This window comes from Bombina bombina, chromosome 4, assembly GCF_027579735.1.
Source record: "Bombina bombina isolate aBomBom1 chromosome 4, aBomBom1.pri, whole genome shotgun sequence".
NCBI lineage: Eukaryota > Metazoa > Chordata > Amphibia > Anura > Bombinatoridae > Bombina > Bombina bombina.
The window spans coordinates 1,221,690,017-1,221,709,663 of record NC_069502.1 but is presented as its reverse complement, the minus strand read 5'-3'; the positions used below and the strand labels follow the sequence as shown (position 1 = coordinate 1,221,709,663).

The 19,647-nt window shown below is 41.9% G+C and overlaps 1 protein-coding gene across 1 annotated transcript in view; it reads right to left on the bottom strand.

Moving 5' to 3' along the window:
* SLC35B2 (solute carrier family 35 member B2) overlaps positions 1-5,389 on the bottom strand; it is a 92,020-nt gene extending 86,631 nt beyond the window's left edge. Inside the window, exon 1 of the mRNA XM_053712747.1 lies at positions 5,265-5,389. Within this exon, the coding sequence (XP_053568722.1) occupies positions 5,265-5,296 (32 nt within the window). The 5' untranslated portion in view covers positions 5,297-5,389. The remainder of the gene's footprint in view (positions 1-5,264) is intronic.
* Positions 5,390-19,647: the final 14,258 nt, after the last annotated feature.

Sequence of the window (19,647 nt, the reverse complement as noted above, 5' to 3'; positions counted from 1 at the left end):
GGCCACTAAAGCCACACACAGAGCCCACTGCCCATGTTATACAGGTATAGGCCACTAAAGCCACACAGAGAGCCGACTGCCCATGTTATACTGGTATAGACCCATAAAGTGTACAGTAACAGTATTGATAACCCTCAGTTACTTGTCCTACTCTCACCATACAGCAGGGGTCAACAAACCTGTTTAAAATGTAGGAACTAAAGAGAATATTTAGGAGCCAGGCAGGCAGGGGTATATGAATAAAGATACATCAATAACTGGCATAAGCTATATGTCCCATAAACAAGCCACACAGTGTCAACTGGCCTTCGGATGCAATGTTATACACAGTATAGACCCATAAGCTGTACAGTATTACTAATAAATTCACAGCAGGAAATAAATTTTTATTTTAGGCCATCACCCTTATTGCTTACACACAATACTGGTCCTACTCTTATTAGTAGAGCACCAACAGATTCCGCAGAGCTATACTCTCACCGTACAGCAGGGGTCAACAAATCTGTTTAAAATTTAGTACCCAGAAAGAATATTTAGGAGCTAGCCAGACAATGGTATTTCTATATAGATATATGCAGAACAACACAAATGGTTAGTAAACAGATACAATTCTAGGAGCATGTGGCATTCTGGCTCCTGTGTTTGTCAAGCCATGCTTTACAGTACCGACAGCGCTTGTCTGGATTTGTTACATAAACAAGGCACAAGCTGCTCACAGCACAGTAAGAGTATTTAGCCATAAACCAGCACCGCTCTTCTAGGCGCAAAAAATGTATACGTTTCCATGTGATGTGTGCGTGTTAACCTCTTGACTACTAGTACTGCACAGCAGTGATGTAACTTCTTCACAGACAAAGAAAAAGCACACTCAGTGATTTAAACCTCAGCCCCCGATACACCAGAAGAAAATGTGATTCCTTGATTGCCTTTAGCATTCCATAAAAAGTAGATTAACCCTTTATTATCAGGCACACAGGGGTAACCCAACTACTGTTACTCAAAACATATCAACAGTAAGATCATCATCTATTGGGTACTTGTAAAGCGCAAACACCCGTGAGGGTCTCAAGGCGCTAATCGTAACAACAAGGGCAACAATGATTCACCTATTTCAATGCCTAACCTGGATCTGGGCCCCCTATTCCCACCTTTGCATGATACACAGCATGACTGTGCTGATGGTTAAGAAGAAGCGGTGATGTAGGCATGGCGCATACAGTGCCTAGCGGTGATGTAGGCATGGCGCATACAGTGCCTAGCGGTGATGTAGGCATGGCGCATACAGTGCCTAGCGGTGATGTAGGCATGGCGCATACAGTGCCTAGCGGTGATGTAGGCATGGCGCATACAGTGCCTAGCGGTGATGTAGGCATGGCGCATACAGTGCCTAGCGGTGATGTAGGCATGGCGCATACAGTGCCTAGCGGTGATGTAGGCATGGCGCATACAGTGCCTAGAGGTGATGTAGGCATGGCGCATACAGTGCCTAGAGGTGATGTATGTATGGCGTATACAGTGCCTAGAGGTGATGTATGTATGGCGTATACAGTACCTAGAGGTGATGTATGTATGGCGTATACAGTACCTAGAGGTGATGTAGGTATGGCGTATACAGTACCTAGAGGTGATGTAGGTATGGCGTATACAGTACCTAGAGGTGATGTATGTATGGCGTATACAGTACCTAGAGGTGATGTAGGTATGGCGTATACAGTACCTAGAGGTGATGTAGGTATGGCGTATACAGTACCTAGAGGTGATGTATGTATGGCGTATACAGTACCTAGAGGTGATGTATGTATGGCGTATACAGTACCTAGAGGTGATGTATGTATGGCGTATACAGTACCTAGAGGTGATGTATGTATGGCGTATACAGTACCTAGAGGTGATGTATGTATGATTTATACAGTACCTAGAGGTGATGTATGTATGATTTATACAGTACCTAGAGGTGATGTAGGTATGGCGTATACAGTACCTAGAGGTGATGTATGTATGGTGTATACAGTACCTTGAGGTGATGTAGGTATGGTGTATACAGTACCTAGAGGTGATGTAGGTATGGTGTATACAGTACCTAGAGGTGATGTATGTATGGTGTATACAGTACCTATAGGGGATGTATGTATGATTTATACAGTACCTATAGGTGATGTATAGGTTTGCAACTATTATTTTCAGAATCGATTAATCGGCCGATTATTTTTTCAATTAATCGACTAATCGGGTAACAAAAACACACTTTTTCCTATATTTAAAATAAAATCCACATACTGAGTGTTATAAAAATAAACTTCAGACTAAAACTTTACATTAACACAACTGTTGGTCCAATTTTTTAAGCAGCAGAACAGATTTTTATAATTAAGCAAAACAAAATCACAAACTGTTTGAAAAGAAGTAGAAAGAGTTAGACTACCACTGTATATAACTTTCTGTTATTCACTCTTTCAGAAACTTTGCATTGAAATGCAAAAATGTCCACATGCTCCCGGCTGAGGCTGGCTCTCTTTTTTGCCTGCAGCAGAGAAGAGGCACTCAGATGGTGTTGAGGTGCCTGAGATGCATAAGTCGCGTTTTGCCAATTTCACCAAGGTGGGCTATTTTTGTTGTTAGCTCTTCACCAATGCAAGGGGCCTCTTAAAAAAGTAAGCCTGGACTTCATTTTGACATAAAAATATCTTGAATGTCTACATGCAATGGTAAACAACCAGCTATAAAGTTAGGGGAAAAATATATATTTGGCTCTTAAAATAAACAGATATATATTTAGAGAGGTTGAATTTGGTACATATTCCAATTAAGAATATATAAAAAAAAAAAGGCAAAAAGGGCTAAAGACTATTTATCCGTTATAGGACACAGCCTTACACATTTATCTATAGAGTACATATAATCATAATAGCAAGCGATCCACTAAAAATTGTGCAAATAGGTAATAGTGACATAAATTCATATAACAAACGCCATTAATCTAAGTGTAAATAACAAGCTCAGCACTATATCATACAAAACATAGTCCCAAATCACCTGATTTTATTTAAACAATCTAAATTTATTTCTGGGTTGCACATCAGTCAGGAGTATTTGTAGACTTATACTGACCTGACAAAAATAAAAGTAAATGTCTGTAGACGTCCTTTAGGCTAAGGGCATAACAATAAGACACAATACCATGTGCAGGAGCTATTGGAGTGAAGCCGTTGGTGCTGTGCACAGAACAACTAATTGCAAATCGTTTACAGCACTAACTGTAAGGGAGCTCTCACATATAAAATACCTGTGTTAAATTTAGAACAGAGGCGCAGAACCTATAACAATTAGTTTATACAAAAAAAAGGAAGACATAAAATAATGATTAGTTGTCCTCATCAAAAAACATAGGGATTTCAGCACACTCAAAAAACACACAAATAACCCCAAAAAAGAAAAATTTGACTTCCATTATTATAAGGCTGCAGGTGAGGAACTAGTCAGATAGAGAATAATGCTCAGGAACCAGCATGCATTTAAAGCACCAACAATTTAATAATTGAACATAAAACTTAACATAAAATGAATAACAGATATCAATGAGACGTCTCTTTGGGTATTAAATACAATATGGTGCTTCATGTTTATAAATTATAACTTCAGAAAGGGAGAAAGACTACAACAGCTCTATCAGAGGACAACCCCAAATAGGTATAAGGGAAGTGTTGTCATGAACATACTCGAGGATCTATGTAGTAGACTCCAAAATGAAGTATAGTTTCCCAAGAGGAAAAAATGACAGCACCTCCATCAGAGCTGCAGCCTTATAATAATGCAACTCCCATTTTTTCTTTTTTGGGGTTATTTGTGTGCCTAAAGCCCTCTTTTTTGATAAGGACAACTAATCCTTATTTTCTTTCTTCCTTTTTTGCATAAACTAATTGCAAACCGTTGACTATTTTCATAATCTATTATCGATAATAATTAGTTGTTGCAGCTCTTTGTATGATTTATACAGAATGTAGAGGTGATGTATTTAATATGTACAAAAAAAACCAATGACTAAAACGCTGTTCTGCAATTACTACGTGCACATTTAGCACCAAGCCCTACGGGCTACTCACCTACAGCTCCCCATCCCAGGGCTACTCACCTACAGCTCCCCATCCCAGGGCTACTCACCTACAGCTCCCCATCCCAGGGCTACTCACCTACAGCTCCCCATCCCAGGGCTACTCACCTACAGCTCCCCATCCCAGGGCTACTCACCTACAGCTCCCCATCCCAGGGCTACTCACCTACAGCTCCCCATCCCAGGGCTACTCACCTACAGCTCCCCATCCCAGGGCTACTCACCTACAGCTCCCCATCCCAGGGCTACTCACCTACAGCTCCCCATCCCAGGGCTACTCACCTACAGCTCCCCATCCCAGGGCTACTCACCTACAGCTCCCCATCCCAGGGCTACTCACCTACAGCTCCCCATCCCAGGGCTACTCACCTACAGCTCCCCATCCCAGGGCTACTCACCTACAGCTCCCCATCCCAGGGCTACTCACCTACAGCTCCCCATCCCAGGGCTACTCACCTACAGCTCCCCATCCCAGGGCTACTCACCTACAGCTCCCCATCCCAGGGCTACTCACCTACAGCTATTTATCCGAGCCCCGCGGGCTACTCACCTACAGCTCACTATCCGAGCCCCGCGGGTTACTCACCTACAGCTCACTATCCGAGCCCCGCGGGTTACTCACCTACAGCTCACTATCCGAGCCCCGCGGGCTACTCACCTACAGCTCCCCATCCCGGCCCCCAGGGCTACTCACCTACAGCTCCCCATCCCAGGGCTACTCACCTACAGCTCCCCATCCCAGGGCTACTCACCTACAGCTCCCCATCCCAGGGCTACTCACCTACAGCTCCCCATCCCAGGGCTACTCACCTACAGCTCCCCATCCCAGGGCTACTCACCTACAGCTCCCCATCCCAGGGCTACTCACCTACAGCTATTTATCCGAGCCCCGCGGGCTACTCACCTACAGCTCACTATCCGAGCCCCGCGGGCTACTCACCTACAGTTCACTATCCGAGCCCCGCGGGCTACTCACCTACAGCTCACTATCCGAGCCCCGCGGGTTACTCACCTACAGCTCACTATCCGAGCCCCGCGGGCTACTCACCTACAGCTCACTATCCGAGCCCCGCGGGTTACTCACCTACAGCTCACTATCCGAGCCCCGCGGGCTACTCACCTACAGCTCACTATCCGAGCCCCGCGGGTTACTCACCTACAGCTCACTATCCCGGCCCCGCTCCCCATCCTCTTTCTGCGGGGAGCTCCAGCTTGTGCCGCTTGTACCAACCAAACACACAGCCAGAGGCACTCAGGCAGGGACTAACAGCGACACCTGTGGCCGGAAGTGCTAACTGCATCATTGCGTCCCAGAGTTACAACACACCTCCTGTTAATAAGCAGCACAGCGACACCTGTGGCCGGAAGTGCTCAATGCATCATATGCGTTTCAACGTCACAGAACACCGCATGTTACTAACCAGCACAGCGACACCTTTGGCCGGTGGTGCTCAGTAAATCAGCTGTGTCATAGATTCACAACACCAGCTGTTAGTATTTAGTAACATGAACAGCGCCACCTGTGGCCGGGAGTATTTACTGCGTACCTCCAGCGCACACTGGGCTTGGTTCACTAAAGCATTAGATCTGGGCACCTCTACTTCATGTGAGCTTAACTCGGTCACACTGTGAGACTGAGATTATAGGCACCCAGCAATGCCATAGTTGCCAACATTTCAAAAAAAATTCCAGGGACACTTTGCAGCAGAGCAAGCAAGCGGGTTACTGGAGTATTGACGACCTACTGTTCAACTGCTCCGCCCCTCAGTTCTGCAATCAAAACACCCCCAGTAATAGTATAATTTAGACTTATCCATAGTTTATTATACAGATTACAGCACCAAGCTCTTACACCTACCCAGTCTCTGGAACACATTCTGGGCATATGGTTATTTTTACAACACAGCATCAAAATTAGAAAGACAAATAATATGTGAACCCATTCAATAATAATAATAATATTCCATTAGGGATTAATTATATTTAAATAATACACTATATCTATCTGTATATATGTATGTGTGTGTATATATATATATATATATATATATATATATATATATATATATATATATACATACAAACAACAAATGTTGTGCAAAAGAGATTTTCAGGGACATTTCCAGGGACAAAAAAAATCCAGGGACATACAACAAAATCCAAGGACTGTCCCTGGAAATCAGGGACTGTTGGCAACTATGACAGTGTATTCCTTTTACCTGTCCCTGTAGTGATTTGTATACATTATAGGCACCCAGCAATGACAGTTTATTCCTTTTACCTGTCCCTTAGTGATTTGTATACATTATAGGCACCCAGCAATGCCAGTTTATTCATTTACCTATCCCTTAGTGATTTGTATACATTATAGGCACCCAGCACTGCCAGTTTATTCATTTTACCTGTCCCTGTAGTGATTTGTATACATTATAGGCACCCATCAATGCCAGTTTATTCCTTTTACCTGTTCCTGTAGTGATTTGTATACATTATAGGCACCCAGCACTGCCAGTTTATTCATTTTACCTGTCCCTTAGTGATTTGTATACATTATAGGCACCCAGCAATGCCAGTTTATTCATTTTACCTGTCCCTGTAGTCATTTGTATACATTATAGGCACCCAGCAATGCCAGTTTATTCATTTTACCTGTCCCTTAGTGATTTGTATACATTATAGGCACCCAGCAATGACAGTTTATTCCTTTTACCTGTCCCTGTAGTCATTTGTATACATTATAGGCACCCAGCAATGCCAGTTTATTCATTTTACCTGTCCCTTAGTGATTTGTATACATTATAGGCACCCAGCACTGCCAGTTATTCCTTTTACCTGTCCCTGTAGTCATTTGTATACATCATAGGCACCCAGCAATGACAGTTTATTCATTTTACCTGTCCCTTAGTGATTTGTATACATTATAGGCACCCAGCAATGCCAGTTTATTCATTTTACCTGTCCCTTAGTGATTTGTATACATTATAGGCACCCAGCACTGCCAGTTATTCCTTTTACCTGTCCCTGTAGTCATTTGTATACATTATAGGCACCCAGCAATGCCAGTTTATTCATTTTACCTGTCCCTGTAGTGATTTGTATACATTATAGGCACCCAGCACTGCCAGTTATTCATTTTACCTGTCCCTTAGTGATTTGTATACATTATAGGCACCCAGCAATGCCAGTTTATTCATTTTACCTGTCCCTTAGTGATTTGTATACATTATAGGCACCCAGCAATGCCAGTTATTCATTTTACCTGTCCCTTAGTGATTTGTATACATTATAGGCACCCAGCAATGCCAGTTTATTCCTTTTACCTGTCCCTTAGTGATTTGTATACATTATAGGCACCCAGCAATGCCAGTTTATTCCTTTTACCTGTCCCTGTAGTGATTTGTATACATTATAGGCACCCAGCAATGACAGTGTATTCCTTTTACCTGTCCCTGTAGTGATTTGTATACATTATAGGCACCCAGCAATGACAGTGTATTCCTTTTACCTGTCCCTGTAGTGATTTGTATACATTATAGGGACCCAGCAATGACAATTTATTCATTTTACCTGTCCCTGTAGTGATTTGTATACATTATAGGCACCCAGCAATGCCAGTTTATTCATTTTACCTGTCCCTGTAGTCATTTGTATACATTATAGGCACCCAGCACTGCCAGTTTATTCATTTTACCTGTCCCTGTAGTGATTTGTATACATTATAGGCACCCAGCAATGCCAGTTTATTCATTTTACCTGTCCCTGTAGTCATTTGTATACATTATAGGCACCCAGCACTGCCAGTTTATTCATTTTACCTGTCCCTGTAGTCATTTGTATACATTATAGGCACCCAGCACTGCCAGTTATTAATTTTACCTGTCCCTGTAGTCATTTGTATACATTATAGGCACCCAGCACTGCCAGTTTATTCATTTTACCTGTCCCTTAGTGATTTGTATACATTATAGGCACCAGCAATGCCAGTTTATTCATTTTACCTGTCCCTTAGTGATTTGTATACATTATAGGCACCCAGCACTGCCAGTTATTCATTTTACCTGTCCCTGTAGTGATTTGTATACATTATAGGCACCCAGCAATGACAGTTTATTCATTTACCTGTCCCTTAGTGATTTGTATACATTATAGGCACCCAGCAATGCCAGTTTATTCCTTTTACCTGTTCCTGTAGTGATTTGTATACATTATAGGCACCCAGCAATGCCAGTTTATTCATTTTACCTGTCCCTGTAGTGATTTGTATACATTATAGGCACCCAGCACTGCCAGTTATTCCTTTTAGCTGTCCCTGTAGTGATTTGTATACATTATAGGCACCCAGCACTGCCAGTTATTCCTTTTACCTGTCCCTGTAGTGATTTGTATACATTATAGGCACCCAGCAATGCCAGTTTATTCATGTTACCTGTCCCTGTAGTGATTTGTATACATTATAGGCACCCAGCACTGCCAGTTTATTCATTTTACCTGTCCCTTAGTGATTTGTATACATTATAGGCACCCAGCAATGCCAGTTTATTCATTTTACCTGTCCCTTAGTGATTTGTATACATTATAGGCACCCAGCAATGCCAGTTTATTCATTTTACCTGTCCCTGTAGTCATTTGTATACATTATAGGCACCCAGCAATGCCAGTTTATTTATTTTACCTGTCCCTGTAGTGATTTGTATACATTATAGGCACCCAGCAATGACAGTTTATTCATTTTACCTGTCCCTGTAGTGATTTGTATACATTATAGGCACCCAGCAATGCCAGTTTATTCATTTTACCTGTCCCTTAGTGATTTGTATACATTATAGGCACCCAGCAATGCCAGTTTATTCATTTTACCTGTCCCTTAGTGATTTGTATACATTATAGGCACCCAGCAATGCCAGTTTATTCATTTAACCTGTCCCTGTAGTCATTTGTATACATTATAGGCACCCAGCAATGCCAGTTTATTCCTTTTACCTGTCCCTGTAGTGATTTGTATACATTATAGGCACCCAGCAATGACAGTTTATTCATTTTACCTGTCCCTGTAGTGATTTGTATAGATTATAGGCACCCAGCAATGACAGTTTATTCCTTTTACCTGTCCCTGTAGTGATTTGTATACATTATAGGCACCCAGCAATGACAGTTTATTCATTTTACCTGTCCCTGTAGTGATTTGTATACATTATAGGCACCCAGCAATGCCAGTTTATTCCTTTTACCTGTCCCTGTAGTGATTTGTATACATTATAGGCACCCAGCACTGCCAGTTTATTCATTTTACCTGTCCCTGTAGTCATTTGTATACATTATAGGCACCCAGCACTGCCAGTTATTCATTTGACCTGTCCCTGTAGTGATTTGTATACATTATAGGCACCCAGCACTGCCAGTTTATTCATTTTACCTGTCCCTGTAGTGATTTGTATACATTATAGGCACCCAGCAATGCCAGTTTATTCATTTTACCTGTCCCTGTAGTCATTTGTATACATTATAGGCACCCAGCAATGCCAGTTTATTCCTTTTACCTGTCCCTTAGTGATTTGTATACATTATAGGCACCCAGCAATGCCAGTTTATTCATTTTACCTGTCCCTGTAGTCATTTGTATACATTATAGGCACCCAGCACTGCCAGTTATTAATTTTACCTGTCCCTGTAGTGATTTGTATACATTATAGGCACCCAGCAATGACAGTTTATTCATTTACCTGTCCCTTAGTGATTTGTATACATTATAGGCACCCAGCACTGCCAGTTATTCCTTTTACCTGTCCCTGTAGTGATTTGTATACATTATAGGCACCCAGCACTGCCAGTTATTCCTTTTACCCGTCCCTGTAGTGATTTGTATACATTATAGGCACCCAGCAATGCCAGTTTATTCATGTTACCTGTCCCTGTAGTGATTTGTATACATTATAGGCACCCAGCACTGCCAGTTTATTCATTTTACCTGTCCCTTAGTGATTTGTATACATTATAGGCACCCAGCAATGCCAGTTTATTCATTTTACCTGTCCCTGTAGTGATTTGTATACATTATAGGCACCCAGCAATGCCAGTTTATTCATTTTACCTGTCCCTGTAGTGATTTGTATACATTATAGGCACCCAGCAATGCCAGTTTATTCATTTTACCTGTCCCTGTAGTGATTTGTATACATTATAGGCACCCAGCAATGCCAGTTTATTCATTTTACCTGTCCCTTAGTGATTTGTATACATTATAGGCACCCAGCAATGCCAGTTTATTCATTTTACCTGTCCCTTAGTGATTTGTATACATTATAGGCACCCAGCAATGCCAGTTTATTCATTTTACCTGTCCCTTAGTGATTTGTATACATTATAGGCACCCAGCAATGCCAGTTTATTCATTTTACCTGTCCCTGTAGTGATTTGTATACATTATAGGCACCCAGCACTGCCAGTTTATTCATTTTACCTGTCCCTGTAGTGATTTGTATACATTATAGGCACCCAGCAATGCCAGTTATTCATTTTACCTGTCCCTTAGTGATTTGTATACATTATAGGCACCCAGCAATGCCAGTTTATTCATTTTACCTGTCCCTTAGTGATTTGTATACATTATAGGCACCCAGCAATGCCAGTTTATTCCTTTTACCTGTCCCTTAGTGATTTGTATACATTATAGGCACCCAGCAATGCCAGTTTATTCATTTTACCTGTCCCTTAGTGATTTGTATACATTATAGGCACCCAGCACTGCCAGTTTATTCATTTTACCTGTCCCTTAGTGATTTGTATACATTATAGGCACCCAGCACTGCCAGTTTATTCATTTTACCTGTCCCTGTAGTGATTTGTATACATTATAGGCACCCAGCACTGCCAGTTTATTCATTTTACCTGTCCCTTAGTGATTTGTATACATTATAGGCACCCAGCAATGCCAGTTTATTCATTTTACCTGTCCCTGTAGTCATTTGTATACATTATAGGCACCCAGCACTGCCAGTTATTAATTTTACCTGTCCCTGTAGTGATTTGTATACATTATAGGCACCCAGCAATGACAGTTTATTCATTTACCTGTCCCTTAGTGATTTGTATACATTATAGGCACCCAGCACTGCCAGTTATTCCTTTTACCTGTCCCTGTACTGATTTGTATACATTATAGGCACCCAGCACTGCCAGTTATTCCTTTTACCCGTCCCTGTAGTGATTTGTATACATTATAGGCACCCAGCAATGCCAGTTTATTCATGTTACCTGTCCCTGTAGTGATTTGTATACATTATAGGCACCCAGCACTGCCAGTTTATTCATTTTACCTGTCCCTTAGTGATTTGTATACATTATAGGCACCCAGCACTGCCAGTTTATTCATTTTACCTGTCCCTGTAGTGATTTGTATACATTATAGGCACCCAGCAATGCCAGTTTATTCATTTTACCTGTCCCTGTAGTGATTTGTATACATTATAGGCACCCAGCACTGCCAGTTTATTCATTTTACCTGTCCGTGTAGTGATTTGTATACATTATAGGCACCCAGCAATGCCAGTTTATTCATTTTACCTGTCCCTGTAGTGATTTGTATACATTATAGGCACCCAGCAATGCCAGTTTATTCATTTTACCTGTCCCTTAGTGATTTGTATACATTATAGGCACCCAGCAATGCCAGTTTATTCATTTTACCTGTCCCTTAGTGATTTGTATACATTATAGGCACCCAGCAATGCCAGTTTATTCATTTTACCTGTCCCTGTAGTGATTTGTATACATTATAGGCACCCAGCAATGCCAGTTTATTCATTTTACCTGTCCCTGTAGTGATTTGTATACATTATAGGCACCCAGCAATGCCAGTTTATTCATTTTACCTGTCCCTTAGTGATTTGTATACATTATAGGCACCCAGCAATGCCAGTTTATTCATTTTACCTGTCCCTTAGTGATTTGTATACATTATAGGCACCCAGCAATGCCAGTTTATTCATTTTACCTGTCCCTGTAGTGATTTGTATACATTATAGGCACCCAGCAATGCCAGTTATTCATTTTACCTGTCCCTTAGTGATTTGTATACATTATAGGCACCCAGCAATGCCAGTTTATTCCTTTTACCTGTCCCTTAGTGATTTGTATACATTATAGGCACCCAGCAATGCCAGTTTATTCATTTTACCTGTCCCTTAGTGATTTGTATACATTATAGGCACCCAGCACTGCCAGTTTATTCATTTTACCTGTCCCTTAGTGATTTGTATACATTATAGGCACCCAGCAATGCCAGTTTATTCATTTTACCTGTCCCTTAGTGATTTGTATACATTATAGGCACCCAGCACTGCCAGTTTATTCATTTTACCTGTCCCTGTAGTGATTTGTATACATTATAGGCACCCAGCACTGCCAGTTTATTCATTTTACCTGTCCCTTAGTGATTTGTATACATTATAGGCACCCAGCACTGCCAGTTTATTCATTTTACCTGTCCCTTAGTGATTTGTATACATTATAGGCACCCAGCAATGCCAGTTTATTCATTTTACCTGTCCCTGTAGTCATTTGTATACATTATAGGCACCCAGCACTGCCAGTTATTAATTTTACCTGTCCCTGTAGTGATTTGTATACATTATAGGCACCCAGCAATGACAGTTTATTCATTTACCTGTCCCTTAGTGATTTGTATACATTATAGGCACCCAGCACTGCCAGTTTATTCATTTTACCTGTCCCTTAGTGATTTGTATACATTATAGGCACCCAGCACTGCCAGTTTATTCATTTTACCTGTCCCTGTAGTGATTTGCATACATTATAGGCACCCAGCAATGCCAGTTTATTAATTTTACCTGTCCCTGTAGTGATTTGTATACATTATAGGCACCCAGCACTGCCAGTTTATTAATTTTACCTGTCCCTTAGTGATATGTATACAATGGGGCCTAGTTATCAAGCCGTCAACCTCAAATACGCTGGAATTCCGCAGCGTATTTGAGGGGAGGCTGATTCGCCTTAGTTATCAAAGGCTAAAGACCGGCAAAAATAGAATTTTGTGACGTAAGCTTCGATCCGCCGGACTCAGTCCGACACAGATCGATTCTTACTTCACTCCAGATGTTCCACACACAAGTGCAGCACAATCTGACTACTTTTGCTAGTTATCAAAAAAACATAATTTATGTAAGAACTTACCTGATAAATTCATTTCTTTCATATTAGCAAGAGTCCATGAGCTAGTGACGTATGGGATATACATTCCTACCAGGAGGGGCAAAGTTTCCCAAACTTCAAAATGCCTATAAATACACCCCTCACCACACCCACAAATCAGTTTAACGTATAGCCAAGAAGTGGGGTGATAAGAAAAAAGTGCAAAAGCATAAAAAATAAGGAATTGGAATAATTGTGCTTTATACAAAAAAAATCAAAACCACCACAAAAAAAGGGTGGGCCTCATGGACTCTTGCTAATATGAAAGAAATGAATTCATCAGGTAAGTTCTTACAAAAATTATGTTTTCTTTCATGTAATTAGCAAGAGTCCATGAGCTAGTGACGTATGGGATAATGACTACCCAAGATGTGGATCTTCCACACAAGAGTCACTAGAGAGGAAGGGATAAAATAAAGACAGCCAATTCCGCTGAAAATAATCCACACCCAAAATAAAGTTTAAATCTTATAATGAAAAAAACTGAAATTATAAGCAGAAGAATCAAACTGAAACAGCTGCCTGAAGTACTTTTCTACCAAAAACTGCTTCAGAAGAAGAAAACACATAAAAATGGTAGAATTTAGTAAAAGTATGCAAAGAAGACCAAATTGCTGCTTTGCAAATCTGATCAACCGAAGCTTCATTCCTAAACGCCCAGGAAGTAGAAACTGACCTAGTAGAATGAGCTGTAATCCTTTGAGGTGGAGTTTTACCCGACTCGACATAAGCATGATGAATTAAAGATTTCAACCAAGATGCCAAAGAAATGGCAGAGGCCTTCTGACCTTTCCTAGAACCGGAAAAGATGACAAATAGATTAGAAGTCTTTCGGAAATTCTTAGTAGCTTCAACATAATATTTCAAAGCTCCAACTACATCCAAAGAATGCAATGATCTCTCCTTAGAATTCTTAGGATTAGGACATAATGAAGGAACCACAATTTCTCTACTAATGTTGTTAGAATTCACAACCTTAGGTAAAAATTTAAAAGAAGTTCGCAACACCGCCTTATCCTGATGAAAAATCAGAAAAGGAGACTCACAAGAAAGAGCAGATAATTCAGAAACTCTTCTAGCAGAAGAGATGGCCAAAAGGAACAAAACTTTCCAAGAAAGTAATTTAATGTCTAATGAATGCATAGGTTCAAACGGAGGAGCTTGAAGAGCCCCCAGAACCAAATTCAAACTCCAAGGAGGAGAAATTGACTTAATGACAGGTTTTATACGAACCAAAGCTTGTACAAAACAATGAATATCAGGAAGATTAGCAATCTTTCTATGAAAAAGAAAAGAAAGAGCAGAGATTTGTCCTTTCAAGGAACTTGCAGACAAACCTTTATCCAAACCATCCTGAAGAAACTGTAAAATTCTCGGAATTCTAAAAGAATGCCAGGAAAACATAATTTATGCTTACCTGATAAATTCCTTTCTTCTGTTGTGTGATCAGTCCACGGGTCATCATTACTTCTGGGATATAACTCCTCCCCAACAGGAAATGCAAGAGGATTCACCCAGCAGAGCTGCATATAGCTCCTCCCCTCTACGTCAGTCCCAGTCATTCGACCAAGAATCAACGAGAAAGGAGTAACCAAGGGTGAAGTGGTGACTGGAGTATAATTTAAAAGATATTTACCTGCCTTAAAACAGGGCGGGCCGTGGACTGATCACACAACAGAAGAAAGGAATTTATCAGGTAAGCATAAATTATGTTTTCTTCTGTTATGTGTGATCAGTCCACGGGTCATCATTACTTCTGGGATACCAATACCAAAGCAAAAGTACACGGATGACGGGAGGGATAGGCAGGCTCATTATACAGAAGGAACCACTGCCTGAAGAACCTTTCTCCCAAAAATAGCCTCCGAAGAAGCAAAAGTGTCAAATTTGTAAAATTTGGAAAAAGTATGAAGCGAAGACCAAGTTGCAGCCTTGCAAATCTGTTCAACAGAGGCCTCATTCTTAAAGGCCCAAGTGGAAGCCACAGCTCTAGTGGAGTGAGCTGTAATTCTTTCAGGAGGCTGCTGTCCAGCAGTCTCATAGGCTAAACGTATTATACTACGAAGCCAAAAAGAGAGAGAGGTAGCAGAAGCTTTTTGACCTCTCCTCTGTCCAGAATAAACGACAAACAGGGAAGAAGTTTGGCGAAAATCTTTAGTTGCCTGCAAGTAGAACTTGAGGGCACGAACTACATCCAGATTGTGTAGAAGACGTTCCTTCTTTGAAGAAGGATTTGGACACAAGGATGGAACAACAATCTCTTGATTGATATTCCTGTTAGTGACTACCTTAGGTAAGAACCCAGGTTTAGTACGCAGAACTACCTTGTCTGAGTGAAAAATCAGATAAGGAGAATCACAATGTAAGGCTGATAACTCAGAGACTCTTCGAGCCGAGGCAATAGCCATTAAAAACAGAACTTTCCAAGATAACAATTTTATATCAATGGAATGAAGGGGTTCAAACGGAACACCCTGTAAAACGTTGAGAACTAAGTTTAAACTCCATGGCGGAGCAACAGCTTTAAACACAGGCTTGATCCTAGCTAAAGCCTGACAAAAGGCCTGGACGTCCGGATTTTCTGACAGACGCCTGTGAAACAAGATGGACAGAGCTGAAATCTGTCCCTTTAATGAACTAGCTGATAAACCCTTTTCTAAACCTTCTTGTAGAAAGGACAATATCCTAGGGATCCTAACCTTACTCCAGGAGTAACCCTTGGATTCGCACCAGTATAGGTATGTACGCCATATTTTATGGTAAATCCTTCTGGTAACAGGCTTCCTAGCCTGTATCAGGGTATCAATAACCGACTCAGAAAAACCACGTTTTGATAAAATCAAGCGTTCAATTTCCAAGCAGTCAGCTTCAGAGAAGTTAGATTTTGATGTTTGAATGGACCCTGTATCAGAAGGTCCTGTCTTAGAGGTAGAGACCAAGGCGGACAGGATGACATGTCCACTAGATCCGCATACCAAGTCCTGCGTGGCCATGCAGGCGCTATTAGAATCACTGATGCTCTCTCCTGTTTGATTTTGGCAATCAATCGAGGAAGCAGCGGGAAGGGTGGAAACACATAAGCCATCCCGAAGTTCCAAGGTGCTGTCAAAGCATCTATCAGAACCGCTCCCGGATCCCTGGATCTGGACCCGTAGTGAGGAAGTTTGGCGTTCTGGCGAGACGCCATGAGATCTATCTCTGGTTTGCCCCAACGTCGAAGTATTTGGGCAAAGACCTCCGGATGAAGTTCCCACTCCCCCGGATGAAAAGTCTGGCGACTCAAGAAATCCGCCTCCCAGTTCTCCACTCCCGGGATGTGGATTGCTGACAGGTGGCAAGAGTGAGACTCTGCCCAGCGAATTATCTTTGATACTTCCATCATTGCTAGGGAGCTTCTTGTCCCTCCCTGATGGTTGATGTAAGCTATAGTCGTGATGTTGTCCGACTGAAACCTGATGAACCCCCGAGTTGTTAATTGGGGCCAAGCCAGAAGGGCACTGAGAACTGCTCTCAATTCCAGAATGTTTATTGGAAGGAGACTCTCCTCCTGATTCCATAGTCCCTGAGCCTTCAGAGAATTCCAGACAGCGCCCCAACCTAGTAGGCTGGCGTCTGTTGTTACAATTGTCCAGTCTGGCCTGCTGAATGGCATCCCCCTGGACAGGTGTGGCCGATAAAGCCACCATAGAAGAGAATTTCTGGTCTCTTGATTCAGATTCAGAGTAGGGGACAAATCTGAGTAATCCCCATTCCACTGACTTAGCATGCACAATTGCAGCGGTCTGAGGTGTAGGCGTGCAAAAGGTACTATGTCCATTGCCGCTACCATTAAGCCGATCACCTCCATGCATTGAGCTACTGACGGGTGTTGAATGGAATGAAGGACACGGCATGCATTTTGAAGCTTTGTTAACCTGTCTTCTGTCAGGTAAATCTTCATTTCTACAGAATCTATAAGAGTCCCCAAGAATGGAACTCTTGTGAGAGGAAAAAGAGAACTCTTCTTTTCGTTCACTTTCCATCCATGCGACCTTAGAAATGCCAGAACTAACTCTGTATGAGACTTGGCAGTTTGAAAGCTTGAAGCTTGTATTAGAATGTCGTCTAGGTACGGAGCTACCGAAATCCCTCGCGGTCTTAGTACCGCCAGAAGGGCACCCAGAACCTTTGTGAAGATTCTTGGAGCCGTAGCCAATCCGAATGGAAGAGCTACAAACTGGTAGTGCCTGTCTAGGAAGGCAAACCGTAGATACCGGTGATGATCTTTGTGAATCGGTATGTGAAGGTAAGCATCTTTTAAATCCACTGTGGTCATGTACTGACCCTTTTGGATCATGGGTAAGATTGTCCGAATAGTTTCCATTTTGAACGATGGAACTCTTAGGAATTTGTTTAGAATCTTTAAATCTAAGATTGGCCTGAAAGTTCCCTCTTTTTTGGGAACCACAAACAGGTTTGAGTAGAACCCTTGTCCTTGTTCCGACCGCGGAACCGGATGGATCACTCCCATTAATAACAGATCTTGTACACAGCGTAGAAACGCTTCTTTCTTTATCTGGTTTGTTGACAACCTTGACAGATGAAATCTCCCTCTTGGGGGAGATAATTTGAAGTCTAGAAGGTATCCCTGAGATATGATCTCTAGCGCCCAGGGATCCTGAACATCTCTTGCCCAGGCCTGGGCGAAGAGAGAAAGTCTGCCCCCCACTAGATCCGGTCCCGGATCGGGGGCTCTTGGTTCATGCTGTCTTTGGGGCAGCAGCAGGTTTCCTGGCCTGCTTGCCCTTGTTCCAGGACTGGTTAGGCTTCCAGCCTTGCCTGTAACGAGCAACAGCTCCCTCCTGTTTTGGTGCAGTGGAGGTTGATGCTGCTCCTGTTTTGAAATTCCGAAAGGGACGAAAATTAGACTGTCTAGCCTTCCTCACACACAGCAGTGAAGAGAAACGAAACTGTCACAATTAAAACCAAACAACTGCCAAGTGGAAAATAATGCCCAAATATTTATTCACTCAGTACCTCAGAAATGTAAACGATTCTACATTCCAGCAAAAACGTTTAACATGATAAATACTTATTAAAAGGATTAGTGACTTTTAACAGAGTAGTTCCGGTGAAATACCATCCCCAGAATACTGAAGTGTATACATACATGTCATTATAACGGTATGGCAGGATTTTCTCATCAATTCCATTCAGAAAATAAAAACTGCTACATACCTCAATGCAGATTCATCTGCCCGCTGTCCCCTGATCTGAAGCTTTTACCTCCCTCAGATGGCCGAGAACAGCAATATGATCTTAACTACTCCGGTTAAAATCATAGTAAAAAACTCTGGTAGATTCTTCCTCAAACTCTGCCAGAGAAGTAATAACACGCTCCGGTGCTATTGTAAAATAACAAACTTTTGATTGAAGTCATAAAAACTAAGTATAATCACCATAGTCCTCTCACACATCCTATCTAGTCGTTGGGTGCAAGAGAATGACTGGGACTGACGTAGAGGGGAGGAGCTATATGCAGCTCTGCTGGGTGAATCCTCTTGCATTTCCTGTTGGGGAGGAGTTATATCCCAGAAGTAATGATGACCCGTGGACTGATCACACATAACAGAAGAAAAGTGATGAGAAAGATACCAAGAAATGTAAGTCTTCCAGACTCTATAATATATCTTTCTAGATACAGATTTACGAGCCTGTAACATAGTATTAATCACAGAGTCAGAGAAACCTCTTTGACTAAGAATCAAGCGTTCAATCTCCATACCTTTAAATTTAAGGATTTGAGATCCTGATGGAAAAAAGGACCTTGCGACAGAAGGTCTGGTCTTAACGGAAGAGTCTACGGTTGGCAAGAGGCCATCCGGACAAGATCCGCATACCAAAACCTGTGAGGCCATGCTGGAGCCACCAGCAGTACAAACGAGCATTCCTTCAGAATCTTGGAGATTACTCTTGGAAGAAGAACTAGAGGCGGAAAGATATAGGCAGGATGATACTTCCAAGGAAGTGACAATGCATCCACTGCTTCCGCTTGAGGATCCCTGGATCTGGACAGATACCTGGGAAGTTTCTTGTTTAGATGAGAAGCCATCAGATCTATTTCTGGAAGTCCCCACATTTGAACAATCTGAAGAAATACCTCTGGGTGAAGAGACCATTCGCCCGGATGTAACGTTTGGCGACTGAGATAATCCGCTTCCCAATTGTCTATACCTGGGATATGAACCGCAGAAACTAGACAGGAGCTGGATTCCGCCCATACCAGTATTCAAGATACTTCTTTCATAGCCAGAGGACTGTGAGTCCCTCCTTGATGATTGATGTATGCCACA